Source organism: Arachis ipaensis, chromosome B4, assembly GCF_059453495.1.
Source record: "Arachis ipaensis isolate K30076 ecotype BB chromosome B4, ASM5945349v1, whole genome shotgun sequence".
NCBI classification, from domain to species: Eukaryota; Viridiplantae; Streptophyta; class Magnoliopsida; order Fabales; family Fabaceae; genus Arachis; species Arachis ipaensis.
The window spans coordinates 108032037-108051681 of NC_142439.1; the positions used below are offsets into that span (position 1 = coordinate 108032037).

A 19645-nucleotide genomic window follows, 5' to 3' on the forward strand; every position below is an offset into this window, starting at 1 on the left:
TTTTATAATTTAAAGAAAATTAATTTGATTATCTTCAAATATTGAATTAGAATATTGAGTTGAAAATAATTTGTAAATGATGATTAAATGATAATTTTGTGGATATTATTAATGGATTTGGAATTAGTTTTCAATTACTATATTATTCTTTAATTTTATTAAAATTACTAAATTACCCAAAATCCCCAATTTCATACCCAAAATCCCCAATTTCATACCCAAAACCCTAATCCTCAAATTTAAACCCTAACCTATTACCCAATTCACCTACACGTATAACCCCTACCACCTGTGCATTCTTCTATTAGCCACGCTCACACTCCCTCATGACTCACTTACCACCACCAACCTCTACACACAATACAACTTCAGCAAACAAAATAAAAAAAAAAGAAGAGAAATCAGAGGAAGAGAAATGAGAGATGGAGATCCAGAGAGTGAGGGAACCGCGAGGAAGAAGAGATGAAGAAGGGCGTGGCGTTGGCGGCTGGGTATCGCCGCCGTTCAACTCTTCGTCGCGCCGTCCATGTCGAGCTCGTCTCATCACTGTCATGTCACGAAGGAAGGGTCGCCGCCGTTCGTGCCTTGCCGTCACGGAGGGAGAGGAAGCAAGTGCGCCAGAGGAGCTGTTGTCGCAGCCATTGTTGCCGCCGCTGCCGCCATGACCGCGGGCGTAGTCCGCCGTCGGGCCGTGTGCCACTGATGGTGGTGAACCAAACGTTGCCCTTGATGCTGGAGAAGAACCCTGGAGTTGCTGTTCTGGTTTCGAATCCTCCCTTTCTGAAACTGTAACCCTCTCATTCTTGTTCTACTTCAAACTTATCCCTCTGCCATGTTCTTGTTCTGATCATAGTCACATGTATTCTTATTTTAGCTCCGCCACTTTGCTTCTAATATCTGCTACAACTAGTGTTGGTATCGATGCTGTTTTGGGACTGTTGTAGCTGTTGCTGGTTCTGTGTGAGGTTACTGCTGCTGCGAGATAGGAAGAAAAAAAAAGGGAGATTGTCGCGGTTATGGATTTCTTCGAGTTTCGGTTAATTGAGGTAGGGGATTTGTTTTAAAAATAAATGTTTTAAGTTATGAATGCCATTAAAATTAAATGAGTAACTGCAAATGGTTTATGGTTGCTTTGCGTGAATAATTGTTGGAATTGAGTTGAATCATGGTTGTAGTTGGTGATTGGTTTAATGATTTAATGTAGTAATTATTGACGATGTTGTGTATTTTGAATTTATACTTGCTATTAGTACTTGTTGATGTTGATTTTGTGTATGGAATGTTGCTATGGTTGCTAGAAATTCATTTGATGAATCAGAACTTGATATGTTGTTATAGATGAGATGCTGAAGAATGGATGCTGTTGCACCTATGATATGAAATTGTAATATATTGAATTAAGAGTTCTTGGGCAACTTTGGTTAGTCAAAAGAAAGTTAGAAATGTGGTTTTAGATGAATCCTAGGCTTGAATATAAGATTTGGCATGAGAGGTTGTTGGAAGTGCATTATGCAGAATTTCTACAATTTCTGCATAATTGGCAGCAGGATGAACGAATTTCTGGGAGCATTCCGGATTATAATTTTAGATGAAATTATTTTTATATGAAACTTTAATTTTTTTTTAATATCTCGTAAAAATTTGAGAATTAATTGATAAGTGGATTGGGAGAAATGAATTTTTGAAGATTGATGGTTTCAGCAGAAAATTCTGTTTCTTTATTACAGAAGCACCAACTTTCAATTCACTTAATTCATAATTCTGATGAGTATTTGGGCTGAAACCAACGGCAGTTTCAAGCTTTATGTGTCTAAAATATTCAGTTTAAATTTCGTGTCAAAACTCTTTTTAACCAATTAGATATGTTACAAAAAGTGTGAGTTGCTTGCTGGATTTTGAAAACAGATTTGTATGAGGCAGGGCTGTGTTCCTAACCTTATAACTTTTACATGCGACATGGTAATAGTCTAAAATTTAGTTTTCTAGAAATCTGGAAGAGTCTTTTTTAAGTACATGAATTTTGAAAGGCAACGGGTGAGAATTGAATTTTTAGTGAATTTAACAAATTGACTACTCGCTGCTGTTTTTTCTGCAATGATAGTAGAATTTTTGAAAGATTTGTACAAATTTCAATTTATGATAGGAATGCCCCAGAACCAAGTTTTATTTTCTAAACCCGTGTTTTTACAATAACTAAAGGGATTAAAGAGAGTATAATGACCAATTAAGAATGTTTACCTGGTAAATTGTTAAGGAAAGTTTGAACGTTGTTAAAGCTGAGGGAACCCGTAAGGGTGGTTTTAGTGCTATTTTAGAGGAGATTATGTCCGAATTCCTATAAAAGTTCAGGAACTTAGTTAAATGTAAATGTGTAAGTTGTCTCCAAGAATGTTTAAGGTTAATGGGTGATGCGGAGATATGTATAATTAGACGGTGGTGCGGAGGTATGTATAATTAGGCGGTGATGCGGAGGTATGTCTTACAGTGTTGGTGATGCGGAGGCATGATAAAGAGAAAGTAAATGAGAAACCATGTTTGAAAGAGATAATTGAAATGAATAAGTAAATTATGAAAAGTGTATGTTGAATGGGCCTTGTGCCAAACTGCTAATGCAAAAGTGCCCGCCTAATGGATAGCCTGAGATTGCTAATGCGGGAATGTTCGCCTAATTGATAGCACTGTTCCTTACTGTGATACACATTGAACTGTTATTATAATGAGGCATAATTGAAACGGGTAACCGTGATGCCAAGGTGTCTAATTGACACAGTAAAGGGACCATATTCGGGGTTCACTCCGAGTAACGTCGGGTTGTGGGTAGACAACCGACGCATGAGCTCATGGCCTGCGCTAGGAACAGGCATGCATCATCTTGTTTGCGCATTTACATTTGATTGCGTTTGCTTTATTTTGTTTATTTGTGACTGTGCTGTTGTTTTTTGGTGATTTTCTTGTGTGTTTGATGGATATTTTACTTGAGTTGTGGTCTTAATAATGTATTTAGAAATGTTGTTTATGGATAAGGAATTGTTAATGTGACTGGGATTTTATTTAAGTAACGAGATTTAAAGAAAGGAATTTAAAACTGTTTTAAGTGAAATTTTTTATGATATGAATTAGCTATTTGTATTTACTCTATATATTGCGGCGTTCATGTTCCCTACTGAGAACGTGTGGCTTTGTTCTCACCCCAAAGTTTTTTAAAAACCTTTTCAGAGGTACAGATAGGATGGCTAGTTCAAGAGCTACGGACATAGAAGGCTTGTTTGGCTAGTTGCTTTTGGGTTTAGTTCCCTCGCCCTTGATATTGTAAAGTGTTGTATTTTTACAGAGGGGTAGGTTTGTATTTAAGTCTTGTATGCATAATTATTATGTATTAATCTTAATTATGTGAGTATATGTTTATCTGACATAGTTGAGTTTGAAGTATATACCAAACTAAAAGGAATTTCGTTTTTCTTAAAAACTATCGACCAGTTAACGTGTAGAGGCTCAATATTAAATAGCTAATAAAAGGAAAATAGAGTCGTAACGCCTTATTCTTAGTACGATCATGACGTGCTAGAAGTTAAGGTGTTACATAGCATCCATCTCATATTCCATGTTGCCCTCTTCAGCACATAATGAGTCCGAACTAAGATACACTTTTTCATCAGCATTAATGTATTCCATTATTGTATTGTTGACATCATGCACAACTTCGAGCGTAGGTGCTAGAATTGTGCGCTCCTTGAAATAATCAATGTTATTCAAGTTCAACAATAAATCCGCATAGACAAATGTAACCAAATTATGAAACCCATCATCAGTATCATTAATTAGAATGTCTTTAGGGATGACTACCTCAGACTCACCATCTGTTGAATCACCTGCCAACCCATCGCCAATTTAAATTAACCATTGTGCAAACTCTTTGAGATCATTATCAACTTCAATAGTACCTCCAGCAGTAAGCCTCATGTTCTTTGAAAGCTTTAAGATTGTGCAAAATTGCCATAGATAAGAAGAACTAATGGATGCTTGCACTATGTCTTGACGCGAGCCCATTGGTATTACTGGAAGAATATGCCTGAAGTCTCCACCAAGTACAACAACTTTGCCGCCAAAGGGAATATCTGTATTAAATGATGGTTCAAATCTAAGGATATCTTTCAAAGATTTGTCAAGAGCTTCATAACAATACTTGCTTAACATTGGAGCCTCATCCCATATAATAAGTTTTGCCTTACATATCAGCTTAGAAAGAGGAGTGCCTTGCTTTATGTTGCAAATAGAATCCTCATTTATGCTTAATGGTATCTTGAATCTTGAGTGAGCAGTACGACCATTAGGAAGTAATAAAGAAGCAATGCCACTTGAAGCAACATTAAGAACAGTGTTCCCACTACTTCTTAAATAAGCAGAAAGAGTCCTCCATATAAATGTCTTCCCAGTTCCTCCATAACCATATAAAAAGAAAAACCCTCCACGATCATTATTTACAGAATCAATGATAATGTCAAATGCAGTACGTTGTTCATCTGTCATGGTGTTTAGCGACTGTATATATTGTTGAGTAAGTAAAGAACGATCAAAATTAAGTTCATCCAATACTAACCGATCCTCTAAAACATTTACATCATCTAATGACGGGTAAGGCATACACTCAAACTCTTTAAGAGACCTTCCATTACTTTGCATTCTGTCCTCAAGCTTTGCAAGTGTCAAATTCATGATCTGCTCATCAGACAATTGAAGATCTGGCAAAAAAAAAAGGTTAATACATGACTACATATTTCAGACTCATGCAAATATTACGTTAAAAATAAATTAAGCATAAAAATCACTCATGTTTAAACTAAATACCTTCCAAATGATGAATCCTTCTTTGTTCAAATAAGATATCCTCCGACAATTCTTTATAGCATCTATCCCAGACAAAATCAGGGCAAGCAATGTTATTGGATATCAGAAGCATGACAAAAAGGTCACGAACATAGTTAGCTGAAGCCCATGTACTTGCTTCAATAATAGCATCAATGAATTCTTTGTCATCTTGTAGAAGACCTAATGCATAACATGCTTCTTTGAAACTACTGTGTGCAACACCATCAACAGTACGTAAGTCTTCAAAGCTGGTGCAACCCTTTTGAATGTTTAGAAGAAGTCTCAGATAATAATCCTCATCATTGCCTCTAGGTACATGGGTCAATCTACCAATAGAAAAACCGTGTTTTCTAGGAATCTACATCGAGATGTCATCCTTCCAAACAAATTTACACGGAAATTCACAATAGGTCAAAGACCTGGCGAATGGAAAGAACTTATTAACAATAAACCATGATTGCAATTTTGTTAACTTCGTGTCAGCGCGGCTAATGACATCTTGAATATTCTCATAATCCTTAAAAACAATAGGATTTTCATCTGGTAAGTGAAATGGAAGTCTGATAACCGCAGGCTCTTTTACCTGTATATCATAGCCATATAATCTCCAAGCAGCTTCACATGCTGATATATATCTACAATCATAATAGTTTTTAATCTCATCTACAATAGGAGAAACATGACCATTATCTGAAGTCTGATAAAATGAAGCTGTTACACGATCATTACCCTTGTGAACATACTTAAATAAATATTTGATTGCAGAAGTCTGGCAAGTATGTTCAACATTAATGTGACAGCCATACCTTAACAACAAAGTTGGGTTATAAGGGACAACAAAAGAGTTAGAAAGAATAGCACTTTTTTTGTTAATGGTGCGTCCGTTGTCTGGCCTACAATACTTCGGAAATCCAGCTTCATCAATAACAGTATGTTCTCTGAATAGTTTAGGAAAATATTTGGAGCACATCCCATTTACCATGCAAGGGATATTCTTGTTATGCTTCCCACATGGACCATGAACCATGAATTTCTCAACAGCAGCATATAATTTAGGTTTTCTATGTTTATCTAGTATTTGGGCTGATATCAACTTATCAATATCACCAGGAGACCTTGGCCTTGAAAGAGGATGCATGAACAAAAGAATATGAGCATGAGGAAGGCTTCTCTTCTGAAATTCAATAGTACATACATCTAAAAATATAACAACGACTGGCATTAGTATAATAAGTAGTTATTTAAAAAACTTATAGTATAATTTATAATAAACTATTATGACTTACATGCAGAAATCTTTCCAAAAATGTCATCATACTTAAAATCTCTTATCAACTTATTTAGCTTAATCTTGAAAATCGTTGATGTAATATCAGGACGATCCTCTGCTTTAAGGCCAGTACCTCTTAGTAAACGCTTTATCTCATCCCACTCAGGATTGCATGTCATAGTGACAAAAAAACTTGGATAGCCAAAATGCTTGCAAATTGCAAATGCATCTTTGCAGTTATTGAACATGTATCTAGGTCCACCAGTAAAACTGCTTGGAAGAATTACCCTTTGACCGGTTGATACAGCATTAGCTTCACCCCTAACCAAGCATTCATGTAATAAGTTATACTTTTCAACCCTCAATTTAGGTTGGTTAAAACGTATGTAACTAAGGCGCTCAGACTCCACCATAGTGTATGCATCAACTAAGAACTACTGGAATAACCTACGTGAACTCAACAAAATATTTGATTCAGTAGATCTCATTTGGAGTCGAAATGCAAAGAACTCCCTCATGCTAATTGTATTCCTCTTTTTTTACCATCAACATTATATCGAGAAGCTGTTAATATTCCAGTTCTATATCCATCCTCACCATATGGGAAAATAAGAGGATACTGTAGAGCCAAATACAGTGGATGAATAACATCAATTCTCTTTAGCTGTTTCGAATTAGTTTCAAGTACAATATCTCTCTCCAATAAAGATTCATCGATGTCACCAACTACCAATGCTGCAACTTCTGAAGCAGTAGGCAAGTTGTATCGTCGACCATCCTTTTTCCTTCGCCTAATCAATTTTAACTTCATGTTAATAGAATGTGGCTCAGTGAATCTATCCCTAGCATATCGGAATGACTTTGCCAAAGGATTATTATCATCTAAAATTTTTTTTATGATACCAACAATCTCAACTTCGAGATTACCAACCAAAGCTAGTGGCCTACAAAGAAAAAAAAACTGAAAAATGATGCAAACAACATTTGAATAAGCACTAATGAGTATGTGAATAAATATAATGATATAAGGTGTCCCCTTAGTGTAAATAGTTCATAACTTACCGAATAGCACTAATCCTGTTTTAAACCTCGTTGTCAGTATCATATATGTAGAGTTGTGCAAATTTTGGTTTCTCATTCGCTTGCGGAATGAGACTTCCAATAGAGTGATAGTTCTGGCCACTCAAACTAAAAGATGGAGGAGCAGACCCATTGTTAGTTTGATGATTAATCTTACCAGCCATTGATGTGAATGAGAACATTGAATTAAATGCCCTAATATTTTTTCGAAAGTATCGACCCTTTGCATCATCTAAAAAATGGAGCTGCTGAAGATTTTCTGGAGCTTGTTTCAATAAGGGCAACTCAACTTTCCCATCCATACAACACAAACCAAAATGGGGAGTGGCACTATTAATACTCTTTGAGAGTTTTTCATGGTCCCACATCAAAGCTTTACAATATATACATGTATGAGAAGGATCACCAGCATCCCAGAAAGCTTTGAAAAGATAAAAAAAAGTATTGGCAATTAGAAAAATATAAAATGTATCTTAAAAAGTTAATAAATGTATGGCTATAAAAGAAAACAAAAAAAAACTAAGTAATTCTAATTATCTATAGCTAGCTAAAGATTTTGCAAGCAAAATAATTACTACCTTCCTCATCAAGAACTAACTCGTCACTTTCGAGTGGGGTAACACCTTCTTCATCTGATAATTAATGTGAGTATATATATAGACAATAAAGTTAATTAGAAATCATGATTAACAACTCATGCATACAAAAATGTGTAGTGTAGTAATTAAAATGAATATTAAAACTTTTACCTATAAAGTCATTGTCGTCAAAATCCATAGAGAAATTGCTTCCTAGATTAACGTCGTTGAAGGCATCTTCTTCTGCAATAAATATATAACACAATATAAAACAATAACAGTGATACTACCTAAACTGAAATTCGATAAATTACTTAATATTCTAAAAGTTATATTACCTTCATGTTCATATAGTTCTGAAGCATTGGAATCATAGCAGAATCCATTTGGAAGATTGGATGAGTGACCATGATAATTATCACACGATAAGAACATTTCATTGTTCCTTCTGCATACATCCCTTATTGTTTTATTTGATTTCTTGGTGTAAGACTTGTGATTAATTATAGTACAACTACAAAAACAAAAAGATAAATATAGTTTTTGAATAATAAACTTATACTGATTTAAATACAGTTAACTATTGTTTATATTCGTGATGATAAAGTAAAAACTAAATTACCAAAAAATATATAAATTCAAACCTCTCAGTATTATTTGAAATAGATGAAGCATCTATTGATCTATTGGAGCATAGAACAAAATCATGACCAGCAATGTTCATAGAGATAACAACTTTTCCCTTGTCAACTTTAGAGTTAGAGTTAATATGCAGGTGTAAGTGATGCGTATTGAATTTATCCTCACCTACTATAAGAAATTTAAACAAAAATCTTGTTAACAAAAAAATATAATACAAATAAGAGAAAAATAAAAATTTATAAATAACTAAAACAAATTATCAGAAGTACAAACCATTTGTAACATCTGCTAAAGGAGTTCTGATCCTAATAGGTCCGACTGTTAATTGTGTTGTGGAAATTAACTTTCCAGATGTTTCCAGGCTTATTTGTTCCATCTGGCATGACTCCTTAATTGTAAGTTTCCTTTTATTAATAGTGCTGGAGATATTAGATTTTTTTTTCAGCATGTACATTCTCCTTAAGAAGTAATTGACCTAGACATATATAATAAGAAAAATTAAAGAAATTATAAGAGAAAGTAACTACAATGAACTACAGTTAACCAATCACATTTAATCAATTGTTTGAAATCCAACATTATATTTAATTTATAACAAAGAATGAAGAGCACAATTGAGTATTAGAGTTACCGGTAGCAATTGAAGACCCATTATGAGTTCCTACGAAGCCACTAAGAGTCCCATTAGAAACAGCTGAAGCAGTTCTCTTAAGAGGAAGGAACGGTTGAGAACCATAATCTATATCATATGTTTCTTCATGATTAGATGCATCCTAATATGTACACAGGATTGAATACAAATTGAAATTTAAAAACAACTATAAACTTACAGTTATACATACCAATTTCATCAACATTTAAATGCTTATTCAACCTCCTTCTTCTTAAAATGCTAATACGCCTAGCTCTTGCAAGCTTGGGAGACAACTAGTAGTCATCTAATACCATGCCTACTCAAGATAATGGTATCAAAATAACTCTTTGTTAAAAAAAATGAAGTTCTGCAATGAAGAAGAAAAAAATGTATAAAACTTAAATGGAACCAAAAAGAAGACTCTAAATTTTGGGTATCTATAAATGTGCATCAGTTGATTGATGCAACGAAGGAACTAAAATTAAACATAGACTGAGGCATGTCATACTGCTAATAGTTCTATAGCATTAAAAGATTTGGAGTAAAATATTATTATTATCTCTATATAATTAATGTGACTGCTGCACAATTCATATAATGTAATACACCGAAGCAGAATTTTTTAATAACTAATATCAAAACAAACACAATTAACTGCTATCTCTTTAATACAAATAATCCTATCTGACTTAACTTTTTATATTTGTAAAATACCATAGAAAGAGATATGAACAAAGTTCATATATGATAGTAAATACATTTGTATGAGGTAACTCAGATACTTGATAATAAATTAGAAGATATATGATGGAAATTGCAAAGTCAGTTTTCAAAACGGGCAAACTTAAGTATCAAGCAAGCAACTAAATTCGAATGTAAATAAAATGAGTTTCTCTTGTACTTATGAGTTATTTTTAACAATTTGATGAAGGTGTTCTCTAAACTGCCAAAGTGCCGAAAGAGATGTGTCAAATCCTACAAGTTAACAATTGAATAGAATGTGTGAATATGATTAATAAATGATTAAGATAATTAACAATTTTTAAAGTATTATTTATACGTCAAAAATCAACAAATTAGTCACAATATGTGTGTGTGTGTGTGTGTGTGAATATATATATTAGTTAACTTATATATTTTGTATCTTAATATATATTTGATAAGTGGCTAATTTTTTATGCATGCCTTTAGTATAATTCTTAAATTTTAGAGTGTTAAGAGAAAGTAATAAATCTGTAATCTATTTTATCTTAAAATTTTAATGTACTCATTCTAATTATTAGAATATATTTAGACTATCATATATTAATATATTATTTATGTATAAATTTCAACTATGTTACTTTTACCAAACACAATTAAACACTCAAAAATTTATAAAGAGTACGTGAGGATTATAGAAAAAACTCATGCTAAACCATACCAAAGCATTTCCACATACAAACTACAACAAATAAAAGAAAGGAAAAAACTTAACTATGAGACCTAATATAAATAGTAGTTGCTTTGAGTTATTAATTATCTAGGTTATTTGGGAAAAGAAATACAATTAAATAGTGAACAAAGAAAAATGGATGTAGATAATTATTTAAGTAATTTTTTAATTATTTATTACAAACACAATGATTAATTCTTGAAAAAAAATGATAAAATGACGAAATTCTTTATATAGCATAATTAGAGAGTTAAAGGCCCATACAAATTCAGTATATGTTTAGAGAACTTTTCTGTATATAATATTTATTTTGGCTGAAAAAGATATATATATATATATATATATATATATATATATATATATATATTTAAAATAATTGATCTAATTTTTTTAAATATTAAAAATTTATCAATTAATAATATTTAAAAGATATATATGTGTTATTTTAAATCAACACTCTAGAAAATAATTTTTCTATTTAAAGCAGAATTTTTTAATAACTGATATCAAAACAAACAAAATTAGATATCAAAACTAACAAAATTAGCTGTTATATACCTAATCCAATTGGCGGGAATGGTATATATGAATGAGAACATTAAATGCTTGGAAAAGTATGGTGCTTCAAAAACAGGACCATTGAAGAAAAATCATGTACTTGAATAAAAAAACATGAATAAGACGATGAAGGTGTAAAAGGTGAAACACAATAAAAGTGTAAACATTGGTACTTTAATACAAAAAGGCAACAAAATACTGAAATTAAAAGTCTTAAAGATAGAAAAGTTAATATACATCAATAATAATCAATGTAAAAGAAGCATAAATTGCAACATTTTTTATTCTGCATAATAAGAATAGAATAGAAGAGTAGTTTTAAATTCAATATGCTACTGAACACCTAGGAAACAAATTAATGCAATCAGTTTCACTAATTTTTTTTTTAAAATGTTAAATGAAAAAAAAAAATCTGCAGAAAATATGTATTACATAGTGAAAATCACTGCGAATTATGCAAAATGATCAAGTCCTATAATTACAATACATAAAAAATAATTGTTTAAATTCCTTCCTATCATAGATAAAAAAGCACATAAAATAGTATTATATAAAACAACTACAGAAGTATATTTTATCGTTAATTCAATTTGCTTATGAGTTACTTAAAAGGCAAATTTCAGATAATAAAGTTAAAGAGAATATTTGAATAAATCATTATCATTAATGTATAGTATTAATGAAGATAAATTGTACAAATACTATCATAATAAGTTAGATATTTATAACTAAATTTATTATGAAAAGAATAAGTAATAAATAAATGTATCTTAGCTGTAACTGTGATGAAAAATAATGTAAGGATAATTTGGGATTTGATTAAATGAAGCATAACGACAAAAGAGTCATGGTGCATGATAGCACAATATTACATAACACTGACAGACATGAAGGGAAACATAATAAAAGCGTACTACAATAAACATTCAATTAAACATAGACTCAACACAAAATTAGAAATGAAAATATAACAGGACCTAACATCCTTTATAGTGAAGTATTTTTACAAATGCACAACTTTAACGTACATCACACTCTCATCCCCACTTGAAACAGAAAACTTCAACAATGTTCCCTCCTTGAATCTATGCATCTTTGCAAAAAACTTCCAACCCTTAGTCAAAAACAGTTGTAGATTCCTTTTATTGTTCCATCGTAATCCCATCTTCATTGGACTGAATTTGTCCAACCTAACCATTATGGTCTCAGGCCTACTTGAAAATGCATTCTTAGCAAACACATTAGGAAGTATCTATGTTGACAAATAAAATGTTAAAATTAATTAGGAACAGAAAATAACTTTATGGACCAAAATAGAAGAAATATATACAAAAAGACAGTTTAATGAAATAAAATTTTAAACAATAAACTTACAATATAGTTGTTTGAAATCTGGTGATCAGACAAAAGCTTGAGGTAAGAAATATAATCTGAGGTGATTTGAACAGCACTTCTTGAGCCATATTGCATTGGGATTGACATGGGTATAGGATCGAATGAGTTATTATGAGTAACAGGAGGAGTGGTAGAAATATTGCATTCTCCACCAATATTTATAGCAATTGGATCAGTGTATTCAAAGGAGACTGTTAGTGGATAGCTATCATTGTTATTGCCCACTGAAGAGGAAACAGCAAGCTCATGGATAGGGCCATAGCAACCGGTCATCATTTGATGAGTACCAGAATTTGGTTCTGGATGAGTAGAAGGAACGCTAGAATCAGTTAATAATGTTTCATTATTGGGTGTAGTATGGTAAACACCATGAGAAGTATTAGTAGATACTGAGCCAAAAGAAACAGGATATAAAAAGGAGTTATAGTTCTCTCTCAATACTGAATTGGGTGGCTTTGGTAATCCATGGGATTGAGTATCACCATCAAGAAACATGCCAACTGAATTAATCTGGCTTGTGGGGAGAGAGAACCCATTCACATCAACAGATGAAGGTTTCACCTCAAGAAAAAACTTCACAGGAGGAGAGGAAAATGTCTTAGTTGTCATTGACGAATCCTTTACCTTAATAAATAAGAAAAGATCCTCCCCAATAAACATAACTTTCATCCATCCTCCATCTTTAAGTCCATAAAATCGAACCAAAGTATCAAACCCAACTAAAATGTAACCACATGAGTGACCCTTTCGAATCAATACCTCAACTTAGTTTTCATTAAGGTCAATGAAATACATCCTTTGATTCAATTGCTCCTTGTATTTTTTATAGAAAATTGATGGAATCTCAGGCAGTATCTACAATTTAAATTAAGTGTAACAATTATAAGGAAAAAAAAAATATATATATATATATATCTTTCAATGATATATGAAAATAAAAATATACCTTTTATAAATATAATTGAAATTGAGTTATACTAACCGAAGAAGGATCAATCTGGAGATAAAAAGTTCGGTCTTGATCAAAATCTTCAGGAATGTAAGAGTTCTTACTCATGTCTGCAGACAAAATTAAAGCCGTTAGCATGGTTAGATGAAAAAACACCATAAACTGCACAAAAATAGAAGGAGGAAACTATAATAAAATGAACAATATATTGATGAATAACTCACTTGGTTCCAAATCCATCTCTATCATTCTGCAGAGAGTACACTCCTACTTTGGGTGGAATAACAAAAAACTTGAACATCCTATTTATAACGGAAAAAAGGAATTAAAATGAAGCCACCTAACATGATAAATGATAAATGAGGCAAATAATAATGAAGAATAAACAGGCAAACATGCATTGAGTTATAATGAGTTCAAGTTACACAAATGCATGTCAGAATTCAAGCAAAAAAACCTCAGGCAAGATGCAAGATGCTGGCATACTGATGCCATCATAAATTTTGTAATTAATGCGATTGTTTAAAAAAAAGCAAACTTTATTGGAAATGAGTTGAATTTAATTAATATCAATTAAATTTAATTTAATAATATGGAATTGAATAATCTAATCTAATCTAATATTCTAATAATTAAAAAACAATTCCTTAACTTTTTCTATTTGTTCCAATAATAAAGAAATATACAAATATAATTAAAAGGAAAGGACACGTATAAATAAAAGTAAAAAAATGGTATATTTAACTTGTTAACACATAAACCTGAAGATAGATTTATCATACATATCAAACTGTCAGATAACACATACCTTTATATGAGGTACTCTCTATATCTGAGATATAATGCTAATATATTTAATCTATGTAGAGATAAGTATTTTTGTCTTTAAATAAAACTTATATATATCAAATATGGAAAGAAAAATATCAAACATATTCAACTACATGGCTTACAAAAAATATAGAGACAGAACTTATGCTATATGTCTGTAGAGTCATAAAATTTAGAGTCATAATGTTGAGAATAGATTTTGTTATACATACCGAACCTTGAGAAAAAGTATACCTTTAAATGAGGTTTAATCCATATATGAAGTATAATGCTAATAATGTCAATAAATGTAAAGATAAGTGTTTCTGCCTTTAGATAGAACTTTTATATATATATATATATATATATATATATATATATATATATATATATATATACATGAATTTAATAGTAATAACTGATCTTGTGAAATAATTGTTTAATGATGAAAATAGAATAATAACTACATCTACAAACAACGGTCTAATAGTTGACATACATATATTGAAAGTTTATTTATACTAATTTTATTAATCTAAATAAACATAAAATTCTTAATAGAACATTCCAGTGTTCAAACTTTACAGAATTAATTACGATATTCTAACTTTCCTTTGTTAATAATTGCGATGTACTATAAAACTAAGACTTTTAGTTTTGTTGCTACTATTCTTTTATATCGTAGTCTAAACTATATTGATTCTGCCATTATAAGTCATATATTATATGTTTACCTACTGATGAAAGAAGGAATAGTTAATCTAGAAAATCTCATCAATTTAAATTTAAGGTGTCTTAGATTCTATTATATGTTAACTACTAATGAAAGAAGGATATCTTTAACTCAAAACATATAAATACACTAATAAAACATGTAATGTAGATATTATATCAAATAGAAATTGATAACAAAATAAAAGATCACATAATAAAACTAATATTAATAGTAGGATAGATAATGTAGGCATAGCCTAATTACAACCCATCTTAATTTATAACTGACAAAACACAACACTTAAACATTAACTTGACTTAACAAAGAAACAACTACTAAGACACATGAAAAACAAACTAAACCTGATTATTGGATTAAAAAAACACTAAAATAAAACATAAGCTCTCCATGGCCTTTTAAGATAATTAAAAAGACATTAGAGTACATTACATTGACCCAAATAGATAATATTAATAAAGATTATATCCTAAATTAGTCAGCATGCTTTTTGATTGAGCTGCAGTCAGAATCATGAGAGAGCTTTCTACATTTGGAAGTGGAAGTAGTGGCAGTCTCTGGAAAAACATCTACCAATTTTTTTGTCATTACACCAGCTATAATACCTCTCTTGGGAGTAACAAAGTCATCATTAACGTCAAGAGAAATAATTTCACATGACTGAGAACTGATCTCCTGAAATCAAACAACATGAGATTGAATAAAACACATAATTATTATAAAGAAAAAATAAAATAAAAAGTATCTAACCTTAGCATTATCAGTAGAATATGTATGCAAGCTTTGAAGCTCGGAGTTTTCAATGGGGATGTTCGGCTGCTTACATAATAATAAGGTAAAATTATAAGAGAGACCAAGATTAAATATTTAGATAAATTGTGTGTTGTTCAAATCATACATCAGATAGCTTGTACTTGGCAGCAAACAAATTCAGGATAGTTGGATCTTCAGTCAACTTCAAAACAGTTATCTTACAAGGTTGGAAAGCATTGATATCATCGAACTTGACAGAAACCTTGAATAGGAACTTCTTACCTCTAAATGAGTTTATCTCAGAGGGAAATTCATCCTTGTTGTAACCCTATAATTGAGCAACGCATACATAATTATCAAATATTTAAATAATTAAATAGATGGAGAGATAAACAACATATTGTTAAAAATTTATACCTTTGCTATCTGTTTCAATCGAAGCTCGGAAGCAGAAATTTCAAGAAACTTGGAGGCTTCCTTATCATAAATAATAAATGAGGCAGAATCCATTTCATCAGATACTCTGAGGTGAATACAGTAACTACATTTGAAAAGAAATATATGATAATGATCCCTAAGAGAGGAAATTAGACTAATTAACTTATATTGTATAATAACAAATTTGTTACCGAGAAATATGAATATTAGGATAAATATCACATGATTGGCAATAGTATGAATTCTCATCCTCTTTGAGTGAATGAAAGCACATCTTACACCCCTTATACCACCAACCGAATCTAGTATCAATGGACATGACTGTTCCAATAGTAACAAATATTCTACCCTAAAAATCATAAATTTGTGAGTCGAATCTTAGAAAATGTGCATGATTTAGAACAGATAAAAATACATTACAAACTACTTATATAAAACCTCAGTGGTGTCCTTAAGTTCAGAAATGGGCTTGTATGGGGTATGGCTAATAAGATCTTGCTCAAGTGACATTGAAACATCAGATGCAATTTGAGAAAGCTGGTTAGATGCCTTGTCATTTCCCATAATAAATCTATCGAAAAAAAATGTATATATTTCAGCATAATGTCTAATAACTAATTATATTAATTACCAAATACAAAACTATGAAAACAAAAATAGAATTTATACCTCTGTCTAAATTCCTTAACCTCTTGAAGGTCAGCATTAATGTATAGGGTAGAGTTATAGTTTGTATTAGATATGCCCATAGTTCCTATGAAAAAAATAAGTGAATAAAATATTATGACACTAATATTTGAATAGAGAGTACTTAGGTTACATTATTGGATAAATTAACATGTATGTTAACATGTATGAAGATGTAAATCCATGAATAATTTATATTTGAGATGAAATAAATAGCATACCCTTGAACATGTTAAACTTGGCAAACTGCAGGATGATTATAAATTCAGTAGAAGGCTGTTCCTCCATGTGTTTCACCAGTTTATTAGCAAAATCCTCCCACAAAGTACACCTTATTTTACCCTTAGATCTATATAAATCGATGGATATAATGATGACAACTCATAAATAATTTGTAAATACTAAATAAAAAAATCCATTTCAGCTAAAATAAACAAACTTTATAAACATACTTCATATCATCAAGCTCAATCACCATGTATATAGACTTCTTTCCATTTTTTGTGAACTCTATTATATCACTCTTTCCGGTTAACAATCCAATGACATCTATATCAAAATAATAATAATAATAAGACCATAATGATGTTATAAACTCATAACTAAAAAAATACAGCAAATAATGATATTTGATATGTACCTATCAAGTGAGAGTGGTGATTATCATGACTAAGTATCATTTCATTTGGGACAAAGTGAAAAATATTGTTAGGGAAGTTAATATCCCCTAATGAACGACACTGAGTTTCCCTCTTGAAGAAAACACGAAAAGCATGGGTTGTTGGCTTGTACTTCTAATTATTAGGTTCAAGTGAGAAATTAGCAATAGAGTACACCTTACCCTCAATTAAATCCTGTTCAAAGAATCTCCTCAGAGGATTCCTAACAGAACACTGTATTCGATGGCCTTATAAAATTGACAAATTGTGACAAAAAAAAATTAAAATGGAGGATTGCATAATCGCATGGTTTATATTGCTCTTATGAATTAAAGAAACTCATGATAAGAAAAAAACTTACTAATTCATCCATAACAACCAGTTCCAAGTTGGGCCTCCTAAACTTCTCTTCACCTATGATAATAGACCATATCTTGATAACACAAATCTTGATACGCCAAACTTGATTAGCAGCAGCAAGGTCAAGATCTTTAAGCATGTTGAATGGAGATGCCATACTACTATGATTGAAACAAAAGTTACTGAGTGTATAAATATAAAATGGATTTTTATAAGATGCAAGTTTTTCCCAAAAACATAATAAGATTGCTTGATGACAATGAGATTATATAGAAGAAGATATATATGCAAACTATAAACGTATATTCACGGTAACTACCAAAAAGGATAAATATTAAATGATATTTAATAACATGAATGATGAATTGCTTGAAAAATGTTGGTGAAAATTGATGAATTCATTAATTATACCTTAATGTTTTAACAATAAAAAATCTAGACTCACCAATGCATGTTGGACATGTTGCCTATCCAAGGCACTTTACCTAGGGAATAAAAAAATAGATAAAGTACTCAAGCAAATGGTGCCCAAAAACTCATCTAAATCAAGCTGAAGTTATAAGAAACTATACTATGCAATCAATTTCAGGTAACAGTTACCCAAAGTATAAATGATTTTATCTCTTTTACATCTTCTTGCAGAATCATTTATGTGATATGTGATGTGATATATTGAATAAATGTGCTTACAGATAAATTTGCTATTAATAAATATACTTTAATATATTATTAACTAATTATTAGGACAATGTATATAATTCTAAAATTACTTCCGTCTGGTTTTATACTTTTATCCAATGTAGACATTAAGGGTTTAATTGTTAATTGTTGTGCCTTAAAAGAAGATTCAGATTGCATATGTATTGCATATGTATGAGAGTTTTATTCAATTTGATAAACATTGCAACCATAATAATAACAATAAAGTTAGTTACATTTTAAGACTCATTTCATTTATTTCAATCTCACAATAAAACCTGCAATCTATTTGAAATGGTGGAAGAATTAAACATAATATTGAAGGATTACAAAACATCTAAAAATGATTAAAAATGGAATCTAATTACATTATATATGACATCAAATTAATACAGATAAATACAATAAAAAACAGGGGTGAAAGTAAAATAGATACCCATAACAAACATGTTCAATCATAATAGACATAGAATGTCTAACAAATCTTGATTAAGAATTACTGAAACAATAAAACAAAATTTAATCTCTTAATAATTGGAAACAAAAACTGTAAAAAGAGTGCAAGCAAGAATAAAAAAAAAAGTAAATTATATGAACAAATTAAGGAATGGTTATATCTTATTATAGACGATGAACAAATCAAGGGGAAAGAATCTATAAATATTGAAGCATTATCCAACGTATCATAGATTATTGAAAAGAGAATAGAAGGCAGCATAACACATGAGAACACATTCACCATGATGATCAGAAAATTCTAACTGATTAAAAACATGATGAATTATTTTATTTTCAAATAAAAAATCTGTATATAGATTAGAACTACATGTTCTGCGACATCAAACTAAACGTAGATATATAGAGCAAAAACACAGGGATAAAATTAGAGTAAATAACCATCACAAACATGATTAGGTTATATATGAAATGTCTGTTACATCATGATCAAGATTTACAGAAACAAAAGAAAAATTAAACTCTTAATAATCCTTAATAGAAATCATTAAAAAGTGCAAGCAGGAATCAAAACAAATAAGTAAAATATTGGAACAAATTCTGTTAAGTGAAATCTTAATGTTAAAAAAAAGGGATAAATAGA

General features: G+C 30.8%; 1 protein-coding gene and 1 pseudogene across 1 annotated transcript; both read right to left on the minus strand.

Moving 5' to 3' along the window:
• Positions 1 to 3576: 3576 nt before the first annotated feature.
• On the minus strand, positions 3577 to 13067 carry LOC148568711 (uncharacterized; annotated as a pseudogene).
• Positions 13068 to 15424: 2357 nt separating this feature from the next.
• LOC107636694 (replication protein A 70 kDa DNA-binding subunit E-like) lies at positions 15425 to 18004 on the minus strand. The gene is made up of 11 exons (XM_088484753.1): positions 17849 to 18004; positions 17469 to 17622; positions 17281 to 17377; positions 17050 to 17177; positions 16811 to 16895; positions 16580 to 16712; positions 16333 to 16490; positions 16121 to 16244; positions 15849 to 16031; positions 15701 to 15766; positions 15425 to 15625 (listed from the first exon to the last, which is right to left on the minus strand). Exons 1-11 carry the CDS (start codon positions 18002 to 18004, stop codon positions 15425 to 15427), a joined length of 1485 nt encoding a protein of 494 aa, XP_088340879.1.
• Between the last annotated feature and the right edge of the window lie 1641 nt (positions 18005 to 19645).